This window comes from Labeo rohita, unplaced genomic scaffold, assembly GCF_022985175.1.
Source record: "Labeo rohita strain BAU-BD-2019 unplaced genomic scaffold, IGBB_LRoh.1.0 scaffold_196, whole genome shotgun sequence".
NCBI lineage: Eukaryota > Metazoa > Chordata > Actinopteri > Cypriniformes > Cyprinidae > Labeo > Labeo rohita.
Genome location: NW_026128176.1, coordinates 5127 through 30845, shown reverse-complemented (window position 1 = coordinate 30845; position 25719 = coordinate 5127). Strand labels below are relative to the sequence as shown.

Sequence of the window (25719 nt, the reverse complement as noted above, 5' to 3'; positions counted from 1 at the left end):
TCTGTACAAAAAACAATAGAGAGAAATTAGTTACATGTTCTTCATCAATCAGGTTTGTGACATTTTTACATTTCGACAGTAATAAATGATTGATGAGACAATAATAAAAACTCAAACACACACACACTGATCTTACTGTCTATATGAGGATTTCTGACACACATTTATTCTGACTGTTATTTGAGTGACAGAAGTTGAGCTGCAGTATTAATACTTTGAGATGCATGATGAATCAGTAACAGTGAGATGTTATCGAGTCTCTTCATGACATTATGGGTAGAATCTCTCATCAATCTATTCTGATTCATCAACACAGTTTCACTGATCCAGACCAAAGAGTAAACCCAGAATAGAGCGTCTGAGTGAATGTGGTCTGGACTTTGTGGATGAGCCTCATTGTGTCAGAGACGCTGTAGAAGGACAGAGTTCCTGCACTCACATCCACATACACTCCTGTTCTTCTGATATGATCATCATCTTCATCATCATCATCATCATTTTTATACACTCTTATTCTCCTGATATAATCAGCATCATTATACACTCTTGTTCTACTGATATAATCATCATCATCATCATCATCATCATCATCATAATCACACACTGCCATTACACTGACATTATCAGGCAATTGTCTTCTACTGATAATATCAGACACTCTTATTCTATTGCTGGTGGACTTCACAGGGAGATCAGTCTCTTCGTTATTGTGTCTGAATGAGTATTTGTAGCAAGAGCAGATTAAACTCCAGGACTGATCATTATATCCAAACCTACACTCATCACCCCGTCCATTCCTGCTGATGCTCTTATATGACACTGATATACACACACGTCCACTCCACTTAATCTCCCAGTAACAGCGTCCACACACACTCTCTCTACACAACACCTGACGATGCACTGCAAATCTGTCTGGATGATCAGGATACGACTGACACACTCTCACACCTGTCACCTTTCTGTTCTCCTCAGACAGTCTGAGATAATTATTTGTTGTGTTTGGATCCAGTGTGAGAAAACAGGCATCTGAACACAAGAACAGAGACATTTATAACACAACAACAATCACAGCTGTGTGTGTGTGTGTGTGTGTGTGTGTGTGTGTGTAGACGTACATTTCTTCAGTCCTGCTGTAATCCTGGATTCTCCTCCATGATCCACACTGGAAAACACACACACAGACAGTCAACAAACTGTTGCTATGCAGTTGCTAAGACACTCAGTGTAGTTGCTAGGATGTTACTATGTGTTACAATAGGATCTCCCTTTTGTGAATTGACATGTCTGTTTTTCTTTTATGCTTGGATTGATTTTCAACAATTTTCTAGATAGCTGTTTGGTTACCCGCAAGTGTTTTCCGCTCTTTTTTCACAATGGATGAGTGGCACATTATGTTACAAATTAGTAGTTTGAATAGCAAACTATAGTTTGAGCAGCATTCAAAACTCTTTAACACTTTGGGAGATCAAGTTAACTTGTTAGAGCAGGGTGCTGACGCTACTGAGGACAACATGCAAGTTGATGGAGCATATGATAGGTGCTCTATGATTACACAATGACGTAATAATTGAAGACGGAACAGGAAAGACCAAATAAGGGCATACATAGGGAAAACCAAAGAAAACAGTCCACAGGGGTGTGACAATTATATTTTTTATATAGAAAATTAAATTACCTAAATCCCTTTCTAGATTAATTAAAATCAGACGACATAAAAAAAATTATTTAAATTTATTTATTAATGATTTGATTTATATTAATTGGGATAGTTATTATTCAATTCCTGATGTACAAGATGCTTGGGATTTTTTTTTTATATTAGTTGAAAAACTAATATATAAACAACTTTCAGATTATTTAAGTGTTAATAACATTTTATCACCATATTAATCTGGCTTTAGGTCCAATCATTCTACGACTACTGCACTGCTTAAATTTACTAATAATGTGTTTTTTAGCTGCTGATAATGGTAAACTCACAGGTGCGATATATATATATATATATATATATATATATATATATATTTTTTTTTATTTATCTAAAGCCTTGAATTTAGTTGATCAATATTTACTTTTAGATAAACTTCATGCTATTGGTTTAGCTGAAAATGCAATTAGGTGGTTTAATTCATACTTGCATAATAAACAGTGTGTGATATATATATATATTTTTTGGTTCGACAAAGAAGGTGTGCCCCAAGGTTCAATAATAGGAACACTTATTTTTTCTATTTATGTTCATAATTTACCATTAATTTTGAATAATTGTAAAGTTTATCTTTATGCCGATGACACCGTCATATATGTATCTAATTCTGATATTCTACAAATTCAATTATCTCTTCAGTATAATTTTAATATTTTAGCTTTTAGCTTTAAGACTGGATTTTGGATAATAAATTAGTACTTAAATCCCCACGGTTTGCTTTGATTTGTACATGTTATTATTGAAAATGGTACTGTTTATATATTATATATATATATATATATATATTGTGGCTGACATTGTAATTGGATCCACTGATCAGTGTATTTTGTTTTTTGTATTAGGTTTTGTTGTATACAGGGTTCCTGCATGATTTTTAAGCTCAAATTTAAGACTTTTTAAGACCTTTTTTAAGACCTGCACAAATAAAATTAATACCATATGAGCAGGGTAGGGTAATGTCTATGGTTAAATATTAAACTGTAAAATGACTGTAAACTACTGTAAAAACTGATTTATAGTTCATATTTTTCACAAAAACAAGAAGTTTTATAAAATTATACACTGCACATTTCTTTAAAGTATCAATTTTTAAGAAAAAGACGAGTCAAAAATATTACTTATATTAATTTAAACAATTATTATCAATAAATTATGATTGTTTAATTATCTTCTTAATGATCCACCAGTTTACATTTACAGCTCTGTATGTTTGCAGGGTAAAAACATGGGTCACTTTTTGCTTTGGTCTGAACAAATACAACCCCAATACTATGCTCCTGCAAAACCAGAGGCTGCAGTTCTAGGACCACATTTCTAGGACCCTATTTTTTTTGGGACAGTGCCATCTAGCAATTCTATTCCAACAAAGAAACATCAAACAGACGCAAAGACTTAATTATGATTATGTAAGTGCAACTTGTGTACATTAATGGAGTAAAAATGCTTCACGGCTTGTATACTTTTACCACCTAATCAAGCTAAGCATTCATTAATTTTTGCGTCATAAGGTTAAATTAAGTCGTTGGTCTGCGCTCTGGAAGTGATTTGTTTTTTGTTAAACTAAAACTGAAACGGAAACTAAACTATATTAAAACGTAATAGAAATGTGCTCAAAAAATAAAAACTAAACTAAAACTAACCATATTATTATTGAAACTAATAAAAACGAAACTAAATTTTATTGCAAATTTCAAAACGATATTAAAATAAAACGAATTTAAAAAAGCATTAAGCATTTAAACAACTACATACAGTATTTTCTTAAAAAAAAAAAAAATTAAATATAATAATAAAAAATAAAAAAAATACAGGGTCCTAGAAATGCGGTCCTGAAACTACAGCCTCCTGTACTGTAAGAATACCCTACTCAAAACAACAGGCTTATAAAAAATGCACATTCAATCTCTGCCAGCAGATGGCGCATTCGGAACTGCAGACATGCGTTTCCCCGGTAACCGCAGTACACAAAGCAGCTCAGCACCGCAGCGCTCATGTTTATTTAACCAAATCATAGCCTTTTGAAGTTTAATCGTCACACTAAGCTGTATCGCAATTCTGGTCTTCCCGTGCATAAAATTTAAGACCTCTTACTCATAATTAAGACTTTCTTGTACAATTTAAGACTTTTTATGACTTTAAATTTGATAAAACTAAATTTAAGACTTTTTAAGACTTAAGGACCCGCGGGAACCCTGGTATATGTTTGTTACTAGCTTTTAATGGCTTGCTAATAATTTTATGATGCGTTTCTATTTTATTTTTTCATTATTGTTTGTTTTTAGTGTTGTTTATGGATGTATTGTTAATTTATGTTTTGTTTTGTTTTATGTTGTGATTGTATGGCATTGTATTTTGGGACCCCCTCAAAAACAAAATGGTACATCTTAAAGGGTTAATCCTAATAATAAATACTAAATATTGCTCTGCAAATATCTCATTCTAAGGGGTTGTTCCTTTAAATGCAAATGAGCTCTGCTCACCCCGCCCCTCTCTTCTCTCTGTGGAGTGACGATCCTGTTTACTTTAGCCACATTTAGCCGCTAAACTTGCTAACTAGCACATTATTAGGAAAGGCGATCACAAAGATTCATTTAAAAAAACCCTTATACTCACTTCTGATCCAGTGAAGCTGGATCATGAATGATTTGCGCGAACATAGACGGATATATGTAGATCGGGAGCCGCATTCCCTTCACAAAGACCTATCGTGGGAGCGGCATCTGAGAATGGCTCAATTTTTGAAACAGGGATATTATTTTTACAGATTAATTAAAAACCACTGCATTTTTATAATTATAGGGTAGATTTGTACATACACTGCCAACACACATTAATGTTCAAACAACATGAAAAAGTGAACTTTGCATCCAATGAGCCCTTTAAGAAAATTCACAGTTGGACTCTTTTTACAACTACAATGAAGACCACTTGAGTGCACGCTTGTGCCGCAGTCCTATCCCTGGACAAACCAGCATCTAAAAGAGCACATTTTCTCTCGGGATGTCTTCCCGACCGTGTGCTTCTGGTTGTGGTAGCTTCCTGACTTCTAATGACAGTCATGATTGTTGTCTTACATGCCTGGCCGTAAACACACTGAGGTGGCATTCATGGATGGTTCTTGCGTTCATTGAGAATGCATGGCTATGCTTAGGTCTCACCTCACCTCTCGTTCATGATGAGGCTGCCCTCATCTTCTACCCAGCCCAGTTTGGTTGGCTGTAAAGGCTTCTCGGCTGAGAACTGTCGGCCATGCTCCTCCGGGCAGCCAAGAACATTGAGCTGGAGGTGAACATCAAGTGCCTTCTTCCGATGTTCGCGGCTCGCCGATTGGTTTCTGGATGCTGGTAACAATGTACCACCTCAGTCCACCCCAGTATCTTTCTTTCCGGAGGTTCATGAGAAGCTTACTAAGACGTGACAGTTCTGTACACTGCTCGTTCATGTCTAAGCTCCTCCCTTCTAACCACCCTGGATGATGGGGCAGCCAAGGGGTACGTTGACATTCCCCAGGTGGAGCATGCAGTTGCGGTGCACTTGTGCCCACTTGGAGGAATCATCCGCCAAGGCCTGTAAGCTGTCGTCAGCTCTCGCTGCCAAGGCTTACAGTGCTGCGGGCCAGGCTGTCTCCGCCTTGCATGTTATGGCCATCCTGCAAGTACATCAGGCCAAGACACTAAAACAACTGCACCAGGGTAGTTCTGATCCAAGGTTGATGCAGGAACTGCGCACGGTGGCTAATTTCGCTCTCTGGGCGATTAAGGTCATGGCACAGTCCCTCGGTCAGGTGATGTCCACTATGGTGTTCCAGGAGCGCCATCTCTGGCTGATCCTGGTGCAGATGAGTGACGCAGACTAAGTACGCTTTCTCAACGCACCAATCTCCCAGGCTGGCCTCTTTGGCGACACCGTCGAGGACAAGGAGGCAACCCCTCAGCCGGGGCGTTGAGCTGGCCGCAGCCCTGTCAAGAACACCCGCAAAACTGCAAAGCACCCCTGATATAGGCTACCCAGAAATGGAGGAGATTGCTCTTTGGGGGACCCAAACATCTGCACCCCCACCACTGGGGAAGTGTGACTTTGCTGCCGCCGCTCAGAAAAAAGAGCAGTTTCCTCAGTCTCTGGGTCTTTCGCCCCGAGATCAGCTTGTGAGTGACACTTTGCTTCTTCAGATTCAGACTCACAGTGTGATTTTCTGCCCCCTGGCAGCTTGACTTTACTCCAGGATGCTCCACTTCCTCGGTTGAGTCACCTTCCCCCTCCAGGCTGCCCCACCATGGGTAGATCTGCAATTGTTCCGTTGATCCCGCTTGCACTGAGGCTAGAAGCTGGTCCCAGCCCATCTCGGCTACGCGATCCAACTGCCTCTCAAATACCTTCAGAGGTTCCTGGGGCATATGGTAGCCACAGCCACAGTGACACCGCTCTGTTTGCTACATATAAGACCGCTTCAGCACTGGCTATACGGTCGGATCCTGAAGAAGAGCATGGCACCGTAGCACGTTCCGGGTCAGTGTTAACCCGGAGTGTCGTCACCTCTTCAGTCCTTGGTTAGACCCTGCGTTCCTATGGCAGGAGTGCCCCTCGGCCAGGTGTCAAGGCACGTGGTAGTGAGCACAGATGCCTCCAAGACAGGCTGGGGTGCCATATGCAATAGGCAGGCAGCCTTGGGCTCCTGGACAGGACCTCAACTGCAGTGGAACATCAGTTGCCTGGAGTTGCTGGCAGTGCTTCTCATCTTACGACGGTTCCTACCAATGTAGGAAGACCCTGTGCAAGATCAGGGAGGACGAGAAACGGGTTCTGTTTGTTGCGCCTTATTGGCACACCCAAACCTGGTTTGCAGACCTCAAGCTCCTCACGAAAGCTCCTCCCTGGTAGATTCCCCTGAGGAAGGATATTCTTTCTCAGGGGATGGGCACAATTTGGCACCTATGTCCCGATCTGGGGAACCTCCACATGTGGCTTCTGGACAGGACAAGGTAGACCTCACTGGCCTTCCCCAGGGCGTGATCAATACCATTACTCAGGCTAGAGCCCCCTCTACGAGGCAGGCCTACGCTCTGAAGTGGAGTCTGTTCATTGATTGGTGTTCTTCTCACTGAGAGGACGGCTCAGTGTCAGCTTGCTGCAACATTCCTTATGGATCTGTGCGCTTTTTCCCCAGTTGTTCCCCTTGGTGAACTCTGGGTCCTCGTTGCCCCTGCAGTTTGGACAAGAATGGAGTAGTCTGGACTAGAGTTGTCAAAAGGTATCGGGTTCAGTATTTTCGGTACTGAAATTTTAAAAACGCCCATTTCCCGCTCACATTAGAGTGCTGTTGAGCCAGTTTTTAAACACCGCCGATTGCCCCTAGTGTTCACACGCTCAACAGACATGACTGTGATTGGCTACAATGATAAGCACTTCACACTCCTCACCGAGCGTTCACACATAAGCACAATGGGAGCATTTGACTGCACACGGATGGCGGTTATCTCCACGGGCGCTGCAGATAATCCGCGGTTCGGGTGGGTCGGGTAATAAAAAATTGCATTCTGATTATTTGCGGGTGGGTCACGGGTGGATGAGATAAATCAATAACGACGTAAATATTAACTATATTTTCTAACATATGAACCTGTTTTGAATACTTGAGTAGTTTTCAGTCTGCTTTGCGTATACCCACTTCTAAATCCCCTCTGATGCGCATCATTCAGTAGTGTACAGCATTAGCCAAAATCATGACAGGCCACCATTTCTAACTAAATCTTATGTGAATAAATGCAAATATTCGCTCAAAACACCCAGCAAAGACAGTAAGGACCCTGGCATCGGCTTCCTTTGAAAAATGTTTGATGATTGCGCCTGATGCGCCCGTGCCCGTTCCGTCCGCGCCAGCACCATATTTGCTGCCTGTTCATACGCGAGAGCAAGTCAAGAGAGGCACGCCGAGTATTAAAATAAAAAATATTGTTGATTACTAATTTGAATCAGTACATTATAACGAAAATAATACATTAAAATGTAAAAAATTTGATTTTTACGATTAGAAATTTCTTAAACTGGGTTAAACCCTGTAAACTTTTGTCCAAGGATCCAGTAGGCGTTCAAACACCCAACTGATTTCATCAGAGATTGCGGAGAGTCACGTCCAGATGTCAGTTAATGTTATTCTTTTTAGAGTGGCTTTGGCTTAAAAGCACAAGTATTTAAGCTTATATAAGTGTGCAGGGATGTGCAGATCAGTTGAATCTGCTGTTAAAAATGAACCATCCATTCATCATATCATCATGGAAAACTAAGAATTAGAATAATTTTAAATGATGATCGGGTGCACAATCCTGTACTGCGCTGGGATGCCAGGTTTTGGCTCGGCTCCTCAGCACAAATCTGAATGAATGGATTCACGCCACCATCTTATATACCCATATGGGGGAGTGGCTTGGCATGCAAATTCCACTTGGCAATTTTCATTGGCCTTTTCTCTTTAACACAGAGGTGACGGGCATCCCAGGTGTGACCCCAAATATGTTAGTTATTACGTTCCCTTCAGGGAACAAGGGTTTAGACATAACCAAATGAAGAGTATGTGCTACGAGCACAGTACAGGTAATTTAAAATAAATTTACAAAAATGTTTTTTTTTTTTTCCATCTGACCACAGTTCACTGTTGTTCTACTGAAGCTCTTCATCACCTGTACCATTTCTGTGCTCGTTTGACTAGTGCCTAGCAATAAGGAGAAGTTGGAGTGTGCAAAAGTCTGAAAAGTCTCCCATTTTATATGATCGTGAAGATGTTCTGTGTATAAATAAGTGAAGTTCTTGTCAAAAAAAAAAAAAAAAAAGCAGCAGTTGTGAGTGGGGCGTCCAACCCTAGCTCCGCCCCTGTGTTAAGTGTGTTAAAGAATTTTAATACATTAAACCAGGGGTGCCTGACCCTGTTCTTGGAGATCTACCTTCCTGCAGAGTTTAGTTCCAACCCTGATCAAACACACCTGTCTGTAATTATCAAGTGCTCCTTCAGATCCTAATTAGTTGTTTCAGGTGTGTTTGATCAGGGTCGGGGCTGAACTCTGCAGGAAGGTAGATCTCCATGAACAGGGTCGGGCACCCCTGGTTTAATGTATTAAAATTCTTTAACACACTTAACACAGGAGCGGAGCTAGGGTTGGACGCCCCACTCACAACTGCTGTTTTTTTTTTTTTTTTGACAAGAACTTCACTTATTTATACACAGAACATCTTCACGATCATATAAAAGCAGGGCACCCCTCCATTAAACTGGAAAAAAAAAAAAAAAAAAAAAAAAATCACTATATATATACATATATATAGTCACAGGTGCGGAGCATAACGACAGACACAGTGGGCGTGACGTCAGGCTTTTATTAAACAATAACCAGAAAGTGTTCAAAAAGGGGAAAAAAGTGTCCAAAAATAAACAGGGGGATCTGGTGTCCTCGACGTGACGGGGTTCCGTGAAGGAGGGGCAGTGTTCGGAAGGGAAGGGTCCAGGAAAGGGGCGGAGTCCGGCGGCCGCACTTGCTCCCCTCCTGATAGTTAGGGGGGAGGCAGCCGACTCGTCACAATATATATATATATATATATTGTTCTGTGCAAAAGTCTTAGGTCACTAGTAATTTCACAAGCTAAAAAGGTTTAATGTAAGTTATTTCTATCTTATATCTCCATAAATTGTAATAATCCAGTTATATTTTTGTTTGCACAAGCAGTCTGACAAAAGCCAGTGCTCCACACAGAGATCTGGGCCCGTATTCTTAAAGGGGTCATCGGATGCCAAGTTCACTTTTTCATGTTGTTTGAACATTAATGTGTGTTGGCAGTGTATGTACAAATCTACCCTATAATGATAAAAATCCATGCAGTGGTTTTTAATTCATCTGTAAAAATTATACTCCCTTTTTCAAATCAAGCCATTCTCAGATGCCTATCGTTGTGGCGTCACACTGACAGAGGCCGCTCCCACGATAGTTGATTGACATGAGCATCTTACCTAAGATTATTTGTAACAGTCTAACCTCCATGTTTTGAATGCCGGAGCAGGGATGTAAGTTAGACAAGAATTGAGTGATTGAGATGTTGTGTTGCTGGATGTAATAATGAACGTAGTGGTCGTCATTTACTCCCGACATCTGAGCCGCTGAAGATGCAGTATATTAAGTTTGTTTGTGAAGGGAATGCACCTCCCGATCTACATATATCCATCTATGTTCGCGCAAATCATTCGTGATCCAGCTTCACTTACAGCAGAAGTGAGTATTTTTTTTTAATCTTTGTGATCGCCTTTCCTAATAATGTGCTAGTTAGCAAGTTTAGCAGCTAAAGTAAACATGCTCGTCATTTCACAGAGAGAAGGGACGGGGCGATCAGAGCTCATTTGCGTTGAAAGCAGCCTCGACCAGAATGGGATGATTTTTGCAGAGCTGATTTTGGCAAGGTAGAAAGGGTGTTGTTTTACACAACCATTGAGAATTTTTAACCAAAGTATATTATAGACTTTTCATTAAGACCCTAAAGAATCATATTAACTTGTGAAAAATGGGCATCCGATGACCCCTTTAAAGCTTCTAAGAATTCTCTGCACTGTACTGTGCAACTATATATTATATACTACATACTATACTACATACATTTATATGTGTGTGTGTGTTTGTGTATATATGTAAATGTGTGTGTAAGTGTATAATATATATATATATTATACACTTACACACACACACAACAGTTCTTTCTCCAGTCTGACTGGCTAGTAAGAGTGTGATATTAGAGTCCAACAGAACTCCAACAGCCATTTCACCATTTGTAATTGTATCACTCTGTGTGCGGTACTTCCATACGTGAACCCTGGCGTGTTTTTATGCTGTTGATATAGGTATGTATTGCTGTGTTTTTGTTACGTTGCTTCAGGTATGTATTTCGGTGGTTCATAGTTCAAATATCCGGGGACTGTCGTTAAAAGTTAATGCTCTATCAAGTTGGAAATATGCCCTACACCAAACCCAACCCTAAACCTACCCGATAGTGTTGAGAAATGCAAAACTGATTTTAATGGCACAAGCATGTTTGAACCTTCTTTGTTTGAAGATTTGAAATGTTTTGTTGAACTGTAGTTACACAGGATTCATACCGAATCTCAAGTACATCTCCCTACTGCGTGAGCTACCGAACAAACCTACCAGCTATGAAAACCCAAAGATATGAAGCTGGATATGTAATGCTAACATTCAAAAGCACCAGTTTTCAAATCTCCCAACATATTTAAACTGTTCTGAAGTCATAACATAATATTCTTCAAGTAATTGTGCGAAAATTAAGCTTTATTAATCAAAACTGTGTGAAAAGAAATAAAAGGTGTCAGAGTTTTACTAACTAGTGTTCATTTCTTTTGGAAACTGCAGTGATATGTACTTATTGGTACGTATTTCGTGTCTCGTAAAAAAGTGTCCCAGGTATGTTTTTGCCATGAGACAGGTAGGGAATTTTTTACAGGGAGTGTCATGGCGGCTGCCCAAATGTGTAATTACTGTTTCTGTGTCACAGAATGTAGTTTTAAAATGTTTTCAGGTGAGAATGTTGTTCTTTATAGTTCAAATATGCAGTTTGTTAATAAAGATAACTCTTTTTTTTTAAATTTGCTTCAACGCTTTCGTGTGAGCAGCCGTTCAGTGCTCATAAACCCACCAGATAGAAGCCTCAATGCAACCAGATCTTCTATAATTTGCCGCTCACTCTAATGTCTCTATAGTGGTTAAACATGAGATATAATTAGTTTTGGACAAATCTAATGGGCAGTCTTTGGTTTCATGCTTTGTGAATTACTTTTATGATTGCTGTTGTTGTTGTTTATTATATATATATTTTTTTAATAAATAATATTTCATATAAATAATAATGGTATTTAATACTGCATTTTATATAAATAATACAAGTATTTAATACTGTTTAGTATTGAGAAACGTTCGTGATGGTGATTTTAGTTACATTATTCTGCCATTAGATGGCGACAAGAGAGTTTTTATCAGTTTTAAGTCAGCAGTAAAGACTTTTACATTGAAAAAAACACTTTCATGAAGCGGAAGTTGTTAATTTTTTTTACGACATCTGCTTAAGGCAGTTAACAAATGCACTGAGCAGCGCTGTCATCAGAAATGACTCTTAACAGATGAAAAGGATACTAATATGACAGATTATGCTTTCCTCAGCGGATATTCACACTGATGTTTGAGCTAAAGAATGAATGCTGTATCAGATGCAGGTAATCACGATCGCTTAGTACTCAAGCGAGTACTCATCACTCTTTGAGTGATCTCTCTCTCATAATATTCATCCACACATAACACAGTGAGCTTTTAATACAGTAATACAATAAACTTTTAATGATGCAACTCAACATTCCTTCATTTACTAGTTCTAAAGTGACGTTTTGGAATTAGGAATGGAGGCTTGGGCTAAACTGTCAACTTTAGACTTAAATCTGTGGCGGAAGGAAGTAGTTCTGCACTAAAAGGGCTTAAAGACACCCCATTGTTATTTTGTGTAATTACACACTTGTAAAGTTGAACTGTTGTATAAACGCAATATCACACTTGTAGTCATGAGACATGGCTGTATATTGGCACACCGTGTAATATACAGCATGTGTATATATAGCACATAGCCACTAAGGAGTTGAAATAGAAAAATGTAAAATCTTTCTGCTAGACATACTTCAGTTTGTCCAGTGAGCAGGATGAATCCAACAGTTTTTGAGTGAGTAGTTTGACTCCTGAATCTCCTGGGTGATTGTAGCTCAGATCCAGCTCTCTCAGGTGTGAGGGGTTTGAACTCAGAGCTGAAAACACATAACGACAGCCTTTCTTTGTCACCATACAGCCAGACAATCTGAAAACACAGAAATAGTCCATGTGACAATCAGACAAATATCTTCATACACATTTATACCTTTTTCAGACAGGAACATTATTCCTATATGGTCATGTCTTAAGGTCAGTGTTAAAAATAAACGTATATATAGGCCTATATTTTTTTAAATCTGAAATGTCATGTACACATTATAAATCATATGATGGAAATGGCTGTCCAGTAGAGTTGTGTCACCAGTGTTACTGGAAAAAAAAAAAAAAACCTTAAAAACATTGCTTAAGATCACTTTCTGTTTTCATCTATTTGATGTCATTTTCTACATTTTCTGCTTGGGTGCCTTAACACTAAAGTTTACGGTAACTTTGTAACCTCTGGATACTGATTTGATGTTAATATGCTGTTAATATTCTTCATGCTGCTCTGCTGCATTCCATTATGCACCTATTAGCTATTTTTTTAGATGACAAAAACATTTAAAATATTCCTTTCTTAAAGCTGATCTGCCTCAACTATATAACAGTACATGTCAAGGTCAACTGGTGATTAGGATGGCCAATCCCAAAAAAAAGGGCAGCTGTGTGATTCATGTTGCATTTTCAAATCCAGAATGACAGTGAAAACAATGGATCACAAGCTGTTTGCATGTTAATTATGTAAGACCTCTATCAAACCAGTCGCCAAAAGAGAGACAGCATCACGACATTCCAGGAAAAGCTAAAGCTGCCCCCTCCAACCAGCATGAATAATAAACTTCATTTACAGCCATCCCTGCAAACTCTCAAGAGAGTATTGGAATCTTCTGATCCCTACAATGACACCTCCTTGTCTGGATCAACCCTGCGTTATCTCCCCAGGGGACAAAACACCCCCGTGCAAACCACATGGTTAATGGTGCTCCTTGACCGGTCTGCTGATAATAGGAAGAGAGCGATCAGCCAGACACCTCACGAGTACCAAAGGAACAATAAAATAGTGATAAGCGGAATCTCCCCCTCTCTTCTGAGGCCATCTCAAAACAGATGGCCGGGGCAACTGCTGACCAACAATACATAAATTGGCAATCGAACAAACATAAAAGACAGATTTACATTGACGCGTCCCACCCGCAGGGTATGCGGGTCACTACAACATGACACTCAGCATTCCTTTCTTCCCCTCTCAGATACGGCAAATGTTCTTTCCCTCCAACAAAGAATACACAAACCTATATCCACGATTCTAAAGACAATCATTTATCTATACTACTAGTAGTGCAAATAACCTATAATTATATGTAGTCTATGTTTCTTATATGCTTGGTGTGTTTATTATAGCCTACGCAGCTAATCAATGTGTGTATAACCAGTTAGGTAGACAAAGTTGTTAGTGTGTATGCAAGATGCCCGATGTTTGGTATTAAATGAAAGCTCATTTTATTTCCAAGATGTCGATGTGAATGAAAGGTTGATATTATGTCCAAGGTTTGCATTTCAATACTTATTGAAGAGACCAACAAACTCTTGCAGGAAAGTTGCCTCCATGTGACAGAAAGATATTATGCTAAAATATGCATAGATGAGCAACGGTATGGGCGGAGCCCCGCCTTGCAACCCACATGATCGGAATGCAACTTCATGGGATGGACTTCGTCGGCCCGGTTAAATTCAAATGTCCAGCACAACACAGTGCCTTTCGCCTGTTGCATCTGCCCTTCGCCTGTTCTTCAGCTCGCTCTCATCAGCGCTCCAGCTTGATCACAACGCGACTGTGCCATCCAGAACTCTACAGAACCAGCTAAAGCTTCGCGAAACTCTCAAAGTCCTTGCGACCTGCAACTCCGACTTGCAAAGAACTTCCAGCCAATCACGCTCGATAACCAGACATAAACTTAAACTGACCAAACTGCGTGAAACACCGAACAGCGGAAGTAGCTTGAAACACCTCGCCAGCACTCAACTGAGCTCCGAGAGTATCCTCCGTGTAACCAAGCAACCGAATCTTCATCCAGCCTCTCCAACTGACCAATCACCACCGAAGGCTTCCCCAAAGACGTCATCCAAAGAACTAAGCAACCAATCAGAAGTGGCGTGATTCCCTCCGCTAAGACGAGCCCACCAAGGAAAACCCGAACGCAAGTAAATCAAGGTCTCCTTAATCTCTCGCTGAACTGGTGCTAAATTTCCTTAAGCAGCTAAAAGATAAATCTCTGCTTTTATGGTTTTCTCAGGTTGCAATTTAAGAACTAGTAGCAGATACTAGTAGTTTTGAGATTCCCTTCAAACTCCATAGACTCTCATTCCTTGAACCGTATGCATGTGTGTGTGAGTGTGTGTATGTGTGTTTAAACGTTAGTAGTTTAGTTCATGTATCTTAGAGTAGTTCAATAAATTCTTGTTTCATTGAAAAGAACATTGTCTTGTTTTTCTGTTCACACGCTATTGCCTGTGCCTAGATGTTGCTACCTAGCTCATAACGAACGAATATTTTGGTTTATATTATAATCCGATGGCCACAGGAATAATATAAACATCCAGAGTTGGTAAAATATCCTAAGTTGAACGTTCGCTGGATGAACAGTTGATAAAAGTGTAAATTACTAACTTTGAATCAGTTAATCAAGTTAAATCCAAATCCTTTGGATTCTCAATTGAATCACTTAAATTTGACCTAAAACCCTACAATTAACATAGTGGCACACTGTATAATTATATTACAAGCTTTACAATTTGATAAACACATTTTGTTTATTTATTTTATTGAAACCATTTACCTCAGTGTCTCCAGCTGACAGTTTGGACTCTTTAGTCCATCAGAAAGAAGCTTCACTCCAGAATCCTTCAGGTCATTGTTACTCAGATCCAGCTCTCTCAGGATGTTTGAGTTTGAGGATTGTAAAGCTGAAGATAAATTTCCACAGGACTGAGCAGTGAGATTGCATTTGCATAGCCTGTGTAAAGAACAAAAACCACTATATTAAAAACCACAGTAAATGGCTGTTGTTTAGTTTTTACATGTATGTTTCAGTAATTCAGTTCTTCATGAAACACCTGTTACAGCAATGCATGGGGGGTAAGAGTGGATCCAGTTGCAGCAAGTTTATTTAAATGGCAACACTTTACAATATGGGCGCACAAATACGCACTAATCATGCTTAACTAATGCAGAGATAATTATGCATTAATATATAACTCATGAAGAACTAAACCATTTATTAATAATTACTGCATTAGCAACAAATGAACATTCTATGGTTCATAGATTAAGTAATCAATAAACTGTTATTAGTTAAATGTGTCAATGTATTAATTCCCTTATAACTTATTTTAATAACTAATAGTGTAAATTCATGTGTTAATTACCACAATGGGTTGAAGCCATGCATTTCTACTTCTAGTTGTCTGCTCTAATTATTCATTACCTAATGATTTTCAAATATATCATTATGTTATGACTTTACTTGTTGAGGCACAGAACTATTAACTAATTGTTAAGTAATATGTCATTGTGGTTATGGATTTAGAATTAGTCATTTGCTTCAACAAGTAAAGTCATAACATAATGATATCTTTGCAAATCATTAGGTAATATTTAAAGCAGACAACTGGAAGTTTAAATGCATGGCTTCAACCCATGAAAATGCATGGCTTCAACTCAGTGAGGCACATGACTAACTAATTCTATACCCATAACCACAATGACATATTACTTAACAATTAGTTAAAAGTAATGTCATAACATAATGATCTCATAATGATTAGCAAATAATTAGCTAATGATTAATTAAGCAGACAACTGAAAGTTGAAGTATATAATGTTGACCACTGTGGTAATTAACATATGAATGTACATCATTAGTTAATAAAATAAGTTATTAGGGAATTAATACATTATGACACATTTAACTATTAACAATTTATTGATTACTTAGTCTATGAATCATACAGAACGTTCGTTAATTGCTGCTGTAATAATCATTAATAAATGGTTTAGTACTTCATGAATTACAAATTAATACATGATTATCTGTGCATTAATTAAGCATGAATTAATGCATATGTGTGTACCTGTATTGTAAAGTGTTACCATTTAAATTAACCAACAAGATCATCAAAAATGGTATAAAGACAAAGAATAATAAAAACAAAACATCTAGCAAACATGCACCATGACCTGAAAAAAACAAGAGGAGTTTAAATAAACACGATAAAGCAGAACTAAATCAGACACAGGGCACAAACTAATCAGTAACTATTGAAACAAATGAGAACATACTTAGGAATCAAGAAAATAGGAAACAAGACAATACATCTGGGATTGACACTGCGATTGTCTAAAGCAGTGTTTCTCAACCCTGGTCCTGGGCACCCCCACAACACTGCACATTTTGTATGTTTCTCTTATCTGACACACCCATTTCAGGTCCTGGAGTTTCTTCTAATGAGCTCATGAGTGGAATCAGGTATGTTTGATTAGGGAGACACACAAAATGTGCAGTGCCGGGGGGTGCCCAGGACCAGGGTTGAGAAACACTGGTCTAAAGCATGTGCAAACACATCAGTTTTACTGGCTGACGACAATCTATGACAGCAGATCTCAATTCCAGTCCTTACGACCCCCAGCTCTGCACATTTTGTATGTATCTCTTATCACTTCAGACATTTATTCTATTTGCCCGTAAGTGCCCTGTGAAGGAATATAATGTTTTGCTTACATTTATGGACCGCCTACTAACAGGGCTTGTGGGAAGAGCTGCTGAATTCTGTGTACTGGTCAGAATATATTATACATGTTAATTACAATTTGTATGTTCTTCTTTTTCTTCAACTGTTGTCCCTAGCTATAGATTTTCTACAAGGCTGTGCAAGTTTTATCTCCTATATTTTCCAACTTAAAAAAAAAAAAACATTTAAATCAATGTATAACTGCACAGCCTTCATTTGTGACACCACAAAACCCAACCTGTGTATATTAAAGAACATAAATGATGAACTGACACCAACTGCAATTAAAGAAATTAAATGTAAAAGATTTGTATATGAAAACGTAATTCATACAGACAGTAAAGCATACATATCAACATCATTAGAGGACAAAGTCCAAAATCTAGTATCTGTCAGTTTTGACCCCCCTTGCATTTATTTTCTACACTGAGCTCTACAATCATCTAGCTCTCACACAGACCAAACAAAAACCTTTACAGCTGCTTTAGTAGTACCTCACTGCTAGAAGTGTCATCCTCTGAGACTTGCGCATTTTGTTAATTTGGGATATAATAATAATTATAAGTGGAATCATGTTTTATAATTTTGTTTTTAGTGTTACTTACTGAATTGATCTGAAATCTTTAACCACAAGTAACATATTATGAAGAACTTCATCTGCACTGTGTTGTTTTCCAATAAACTGTTTTAGATGAAAAACATCCATCTTCTGCTCTGATGTCAGCAACACATAAACCAGAGCTGACCACTGTGAAGATGAGAGTTTGGTTTTTTTTATTGTTTTCTAGATTTCAGATAATCTTGGATCTCCTGCATCAGTGAATCATCACCCAGTTCATTCAGACAGTGAAACAGATTGATGGATTTCTCTGAAGATCGATTCTCTGTGATCTTCTGTTTGATGTACTGAACTGTTTTCTCTTTGTTATAGGAACAGCTTCCCGTCTGTGTGAGTAGTTTTTGTAAGAGAGTCTGATTGGACTTCACTGAGAGACCCAGAAAAAAACGCAGGAAAAGATCCAGATGTCCATTCTTACTCTGTAAAGCCTCATTCACAGCTCTCTGATGCAGCTCAGATAATGAATTAGATTTCTTCTTAAAAATCTTAAACAACAGACCTTGCTTGGTTTGGTCAAAGATATTGATGTTGTTGATTGTAAAGGAGAGGTGTGCATATAGAGCTGCTAGATGTTCCTGAAGGCTCAGATGAACAAAGCAGAAGACTTTCCCCTGATACAAGCCCAACTCCTCTCTGAAGATCTGAGTGCACAATCCTGAGTACACTGATGCTTCTGTCACATCAATGCCACACTCTCTCAGGTCTTCTTCATAGAAGATCAGGTTGCCTTTCACAAGCTGCTGAAAAGCCAGTTTCCCCAGTTTGAGGATCATGTCTTTATCTTTCACTTTCTTCTCATAGTCCTTCTCATGTTTGATGTTGGTCTGAAGGATCAGGAAGTGTGTGTACATTTGAGTGAGAGTCTTGGGAATCTCTCCACTCTCTGCTTGACTCAGCATCTTCTCTAGAACAGCGGCTGAGATCCAGCAGAACACTGGGATGTGACACATGATGTAGAGACTCCTTGTTGACTTCAGGTGTGAGATGATCCTGTCGGCCAGACTCTGATCACTGATTCTCTTCCTGAAGTATTCCTCCTTCTGTGGCTCATTGAAGCCTCGTACCTCTGTCACTCGATGGACACACTCAGAGGGAATGAGATCAGCTGCTGCTGGTCTGGAGGTGATCCAGATGAGAGCAGAGGGAAGCAGATTCCCCACAATGAGGTTCATCAGCAACACGTCCACTGAGGCTGATTCAGATATATTACACAGTTTCACTTTGCTCTTAAAGTCCAGAGACAGACGACACTCATCCAGACCATCAAAGATAAACAACACTTCATATTCATCACAGGATATTTTCACTTCTTGTGTTTTAGGGAAAAATATATTAAGAAGATCTGAAAGACTGAGTGTTTTGTTCTTCATCAGGTTGAACTCTCTGAAAGGAAGTGGAAATATGAGCTGGACGTCCTGATTCTCTTTCCCTTCAGCCCAGTCCAGGATGAACTTCTGCACAGAAACTGTTTTTCCAATGCCAGCGACTCCCTTTGTCAGCACAGTTCTGATGGGTTTGTCTTGTCCAGGTAAAGGTCTAAAGATGTCATTGCATTTGATGGGTTTGTCCTCTGTTGCTGGTCTCCTGGATTGTGTCTCAATCTGTCTCACCTCATGCTCATTATTGATCTCTCCACTCTCACTCTCTGTGATGTAGAGCTCTGTGTAGATCTCATTCAGTAGTGTTGGGTTTCCCTGTATTGCTGTTCCCTCATACAGATGTTTAAACTTCTTCATCAGATTTGATTTAAATGTGTTGAGGACTTCATGGCTATTAAAAAAAAAAAAAAAAAAAAAAAAAACACATTGTGACATGAGTTAAAGAGCACAATTTCTTACATATTCTGTATAATTTCTTTAAATCATATCTTTTACAGAAAATTTTTACCTGAGACCAGGGTGTGTATTTCCACTGTTAGACTTTACTGGCTGAGCTGTAGACCCGTCACTCTTCATAGAGACACAGCTGGGCTCTGCTTCTGATCTATTCTGCTGAGCTGGACTAAAACAGAGAGAGATTTTAGTTGATCAGGCCCTTCCCCACTTTTATATTTAGTGTACATTTATACTCACATCAACATAATGAATTACGTACAATGTACCTATTGTGTTAACGTTACATTACACAGTTCCAGTGCTGTACCAACATCAGAATCTGTTACACTGGACTGAATGGACTACTTGCACAACGACTTCTGCGTTCTATTTGTTATGCCTCTGGAGTTTCTGGTTAGCGTTCAGCGCACCTACATACAGAGAGTTTCTCATGAGAACGCAGATTAATACTACATTTTAGGGCTAGCATTTCTTAAAAAAAAAAACAATTAATCATATTCTCTGCGTTAACATGAATCATCTTCAACCTGCTGAAATGTTGCTATAAATATATTTCCCTTCCGTATGTGCATTCTGAATAATAAATAAATAAATATATAACCTAATATATAACCTAACCTACCGCATTCTCATGAACAGTATTTTTCTTTTATTAATCATATTTCATACCTGAAGAATGTACAATTTTAAATAATTTTGACTGATAAACACCCTTACGAATATTAACATGGTTTTACCATAGTAAAAGTGCCATGTTTTTTCCATTTTTACCATTTGTATAACAACACGTTTACTACAAATAGCCTACCATTGTTAAACTATAGACAGTGTAGTAAAACCCAAGGTAATTTGTGGTTACATGGTTCATCTTCGATTGCAATTTTTGGTTTTATTTGTAGTAAAACCATGGCTAATTTGTTTGTGTGAGTTGGTGCTTTAATTCCAAACCCATACTGTTTATTACATTGTTTAAAATAGCTGAATGAATGTGCGGTAACTGCCTTATTTAATGAACATTTAAATAATTTTTAACAGTAACACGTTGACAGTGCAACTATTGAATATTAACATTTTGGCATTAGGCTACATACAGTGAAATGATGACAAAATATGACACAGAATAGTGACTAACATATTTAATACATATAAATAAAGGTTCATTATGATTTTATTGTCACACCCCTGTGGACTGTTTTGTTGGTTTTGCTCTCCTGTGTCCTTATTTGGTCTTTCCTGTTCCGTTTCTAGTTATGACGTCATTGGTTAATTGCTCTCACCTGTCTTTGTCTCATCAGCGTTCCTATATAAGTTTGATTCAGTTCCTTGTTCATTGTCCGTTCTTAATATTGCTTTATGTTAGTTTATGTTGTGTTGGCGTGTGATTTTTTCCCTGCTGTTCCTGTTGGTTCCTGTTGGTTCCTGTTCCCATGTTGGATTATTCTATTAAAGCACATTGTTGTGCACAAAGTTGTTTAAATGACTGTAGCAGCAAATCAATTATACATGTATCATTATCAAATTCACTTTAAAGAACATTTTATAATAATTTTAAACACTGTGTTTATACAAAAACCTTAATATGTACTGTGATATGACAACATAAAATGTCTTGTTATAATCACATTTTTATACAAATGTTGTACCTGAGACCAGACTGTGAATCTCCACTGTTAAACTTTTCTGGAGGGTCCATAGACCAGTCACTCTTCATAGACACACAACTGGGCTTTGCTTCTGACCTCTTCTGATGAACTGGACTAAAACAGAGAGAGATTTAAGTTAATCAGGCCCCGCTTTATATTTATTGTACTTTGTACTTGCATCAATATAATGAATTGTTATGTACAATGTACCTATTGTGTTAATGTTAAATTACACTTTTCCAGTGCTGTACCAACATCACTGGACTTAAATTCTACATGAATATGGTCAAATAATCCCCATCACTGACTACTGATGGTGGGACTGTTTTTTTCTTCAGTTCATGGAAAGAAGCAGCAAACACATTGGAAAAAACAGGTATGTTTTACTTCTTTTTTAACAGTTGAACAGGATCTGTTCATGTGTTAGGGCATGTCAAAACCTCTTCAGGGTCCCGAAAGCACCCTCAGACCCCAGAGGGTCCATTAGTTGTTTAAATGACTGTAGCAACAAATCAATTATACATGTATCATAATCAAATTCACTTTAAAGAACATTTTCTAATAATTTTATACACTGTGTTTATACAAAAATCGTAAAACGTACTGTGATGTGACAACATAAAATGACTTGTCATAATCATATTTTTATACAAATGTTGTACCTAAGACCAGACTGTGAATCTCCACTGTTAAACTTTTCTGGAGGGTCCATAGACCAGTCACTCTTCATAGACACACAACTGGGCTCTGCTTCTGATCTCTTTTGTTGAACTGGACTAAAACAGAGAGATTCAAGTTAATTATGTAAATTACTGTATGTTACAAAACAGCTATTCATTTATTGTTATCAAATTCATTTTAAAAAGCACTGTTTAATCAATACACTGTTTTTATACAAAAATTGAGAGCTGAACTTTGATATTATTTGATAATATAAAATGTCAGGCTATAATCATATACAGGTCCTTTTCAAAAAATTAGCATATTGTGATAAAGTTCATTATTTTCTGTAATGTACTGATAAACATTAGACTTTCATATATTTTAGATTCATTACACACAACTGAAGTAGTTTCAAGCCTTTTATTGTTTTAATATTGATGATTTTGGCATACAGCTCATGAAAACCCAAAATTCCTATCTCAAAAAATTAGCATATCATGAAAAGGTTCTCTAAACGAGCTATTAACCTAATCATCTGAATCAACTAATTAACTCTAAACACCTGCAAAAGATTCCTGAGGCTTTTAAAAACTCCCAGCCTGGTTCATTACTCAAAACCGCAATCATGGGTAAGACTGCCGACCTGACTGCTGTCCAGAAGGCCATCATTGACACCCTCAAGCAAGAGGGTAAGACACAGAAAGAAATTTCTGAACGAATAGGCTGTTCCCAGAGTGCTGTATCAAGGCACCTCAGTGGGAAGTCTGTGGGAAGGAAAACGTGTGGCAGAAAACGCTGCACAACGAGAAGAGGTGACCGGACCCTGAGGAAGATTGTGGAGAAGGACCGATTCCAGACCTTGGGGGACCTGCGGAAGCAGTGGACTGAGTCTGGAGTAGAAACATCCAGAGCCACCGTGTACAGGCGTGTGCAGGAAATGGGCTACAGGTGCCGCATTCCCCAGGTCAAGCCACTTTTGAACCAGAAACAGCGGCAGAAGCGCCTGACCTGGGCTACAGAGAAGCAGCACTGGACTGTTGCTCGGTGGTCCAAAGTACTTTTTTAGGATGAAAGCAAATTTTGCATGTCATTCAGAAATCAAGGTGCCAGAGTCTGGAGGAAGACTGGGGAGAGGGAAATGCCAAAATGCCTGAAGTCCAGTGTCAAGTACCCACAGTCAGTGATGGTCTGGGGTGCCATGTCAGCTGCGGTCAATGCAGCTAGCTATCAGGAGATTTTGGAGCACTTCATGCTTCCATCTGCTGAAAAGCCTTATGGAGATGAAGATTTCATTTTTCAGCACGACCTGGCACCTGCTCACAGTGCCAAAACCACTGGTAAATGGTTTACTGACCATGGTATTACTGTGCTCAATTGGCCTGCCAACTCTCCTGGCCTGAGCCCCATAGAGAATCTGTGGGATATTGTGAAGAGAAAGTTGAGAGACGCAAGACCCAACACTCTGGATGAGCTTAAGGCCGCTATCGAAGCATCCTGGGCCTCCATAACACCTCAGCAGTGCCACAGGCTGATTGCCTCCATGCCACGCCGTATTGAAGCAGTCATTTCTGCAAAAGGATTCCCGACCAAGTATTGAGTCCATAACTGAACATAATTATTTGAAGGTTGACTTTTTTTGTATTAAAAACACTTTTCTTTTATTGGTCGGATGAAATATGCTAATTGTTTGAGATAGGAATTTTGGGTTTTCATGAGCTGTATGCCAAAATCATCAATATTAAAACAATAAAAGGCTTGAAACTACTTCAGTTGTGTGTAATGAATCTAAAATATATGAAAGTCTAATGTTTATCAGTACATTACAGAAAATAATGAACTTTATCACAATATGCTAATTTTTTGAAAAGGACCTGTATTACATAAATGTTATACCTGAGACCAGACTGTGAATCTCCACTGTTAAACTTTTCTGGAGGGTCCATAGACCAGTCACTCTTCATAGACACACAACTGGGCTCTGCGTCTGATCTCTTCTGATGAACTGGACTAAAACAGAGAGAGATTTAAGTTAATCAGGCCCCGCTTTATATTTATTGTACTTTGTACTTGCATCAATATAATGAATTGTTATGTACAATGTACCTATTGTGTTAATGTTAAATTACACTTTTCCAGTGCTGTACCAACATCACTGGACTTAAATTCTACATGAATATGGTCAAATAATCCCCATCACTGACTACTGATGGTGGGACTGTTTTTTCTTCAGTTCATGGAAAGAAGCAGCAAACACATTGGAAATACCAGATATGTTTTACTTGATTCAACAGTTGAACAGGATTTGTTTATGTGTTAGGGCATGTCAAAACTTCTCCAGGGCCCCAAAACACCCTCAGACCCCAGAGGGTCCATTAATAAAGGGAGTCCATTATTCATTTACATAACTGTAGCAACAAATCAGTTATACAATATCAAATTCATTTTAAAGAACACTTTATAATTACTTCATACATTGTGTTTATACAAAAATTGTGAACTGAATCATATTTTTATACAAATGTTGTACCTGAGACCAGACTGTGAATCTCCACTGTTAAACTTTTCTGGAGGGTCCATAGACCAGTCACTCTTCATAGACACACAGCTGGACTCTGCTTCTGATCTCTTCTGATGAACTGAACTAAAGCACAACAGATTTAATCCTTTATTATGAGAATCTTAAAATAATAAGATAATAATATATCTCAAAATGTACTTTTATGAAAATGAATTTTATTTTTACATAAAAAGATATGTAATGTGTTATTCAAAGTACCTGCATCCTGGAAAAAAAACTTCATCTCCAGATGTTTGTGTTTCATCCATGATGGATCTGAACCGTTTGATCTCCACCACTGATAAAGATGTCTGTTAAACAAGCGACAAACAATCACAAAAAATACAGCAATTAAACAGCCTTATATTATTTTAAATCATTCTATATCCTGTAAGTATATGATTTTAACAAATGTTATGTGACATTTACAGCTTGTTAATCATATTTTCTTGCAATGTTGAAGTATCAAATGGGAATATGCATATGCAAATTGCATTCAACTTAGGTTATGAATAAGCTTTGTAAGCTCCATATCTGTTTATTTTGGGGAGATCTTCAAAAGAAGAGATATAGCCTTTGCTTCATGTTACATGTAAGCTTCAGAATGAGTCTAAACTCATTTAAAAATATATGCAAAGCATCTAAAACAGGGTTTGATGGCTTTTAGCTTTGCTTTTTTAGCAAATAGAAAAATCACAATGTCACAATTTTTATGAAATACACATTGGAGTCTTCTGGAATCAGATATTCATTTTAAGTTATTTCAAAAGGAAAACAAATAGACATTCTACCTCAAGATTGCACAAAGAATATATCCATAAGATTAAGAAAGCCAATACACAACACACTTTACAGTATTGCAATCTCTATTTGTCATATTTGTTCGTGTTTCTTGAGAGCTTCATGATTTAGTAGTTTATGCTTACTTACATTAACAAGGAAGTGCCTTTGTGCTCCACATCTGAAGACTTGCTCTTATCAAAATGTTAGGCTATTAGACAAGTTCTCAAAATGTCCATCTTTTCCCATACTTGTCAATTCCCACATAAGAAAATTTAAAAAACAAAAATTTTAAGAGCAGATGTAAGCGTTGAATGTAAAAGAATCTGCTTTCTAGAGGCTGACATT

The 25719-nt window shown here is 38.1% G+C and overlaps 1 protein-coding gene across 1 annotated transcript; it reads right to left on the bottom strand.

Annotated features, from left to right (window-relative positions):
• On the bottom strand, positions 1-25719 carry LOC127159161 (NLR family CARD domain-containing protein 3-like). Its single transcript, XM_051102065.1, is given in 13 exon segments — positions 1-1029; positions 1119-1165; positions 12419-12592; positions 15324-15500; positions 17880-18060; positions 18063-19663; positions 19781-19894; positions 21372-21485; positions 22034-22147; positions 23928-24041; positions 24562-24675; positions 24811-24889; positions 25522-25719. Coding segments are annotated over 12 exon segments (3522 nt in total). The 5' UTR covers positions 24861-24889; positions 25522-25719; the 3' UTR covers positions 1-307.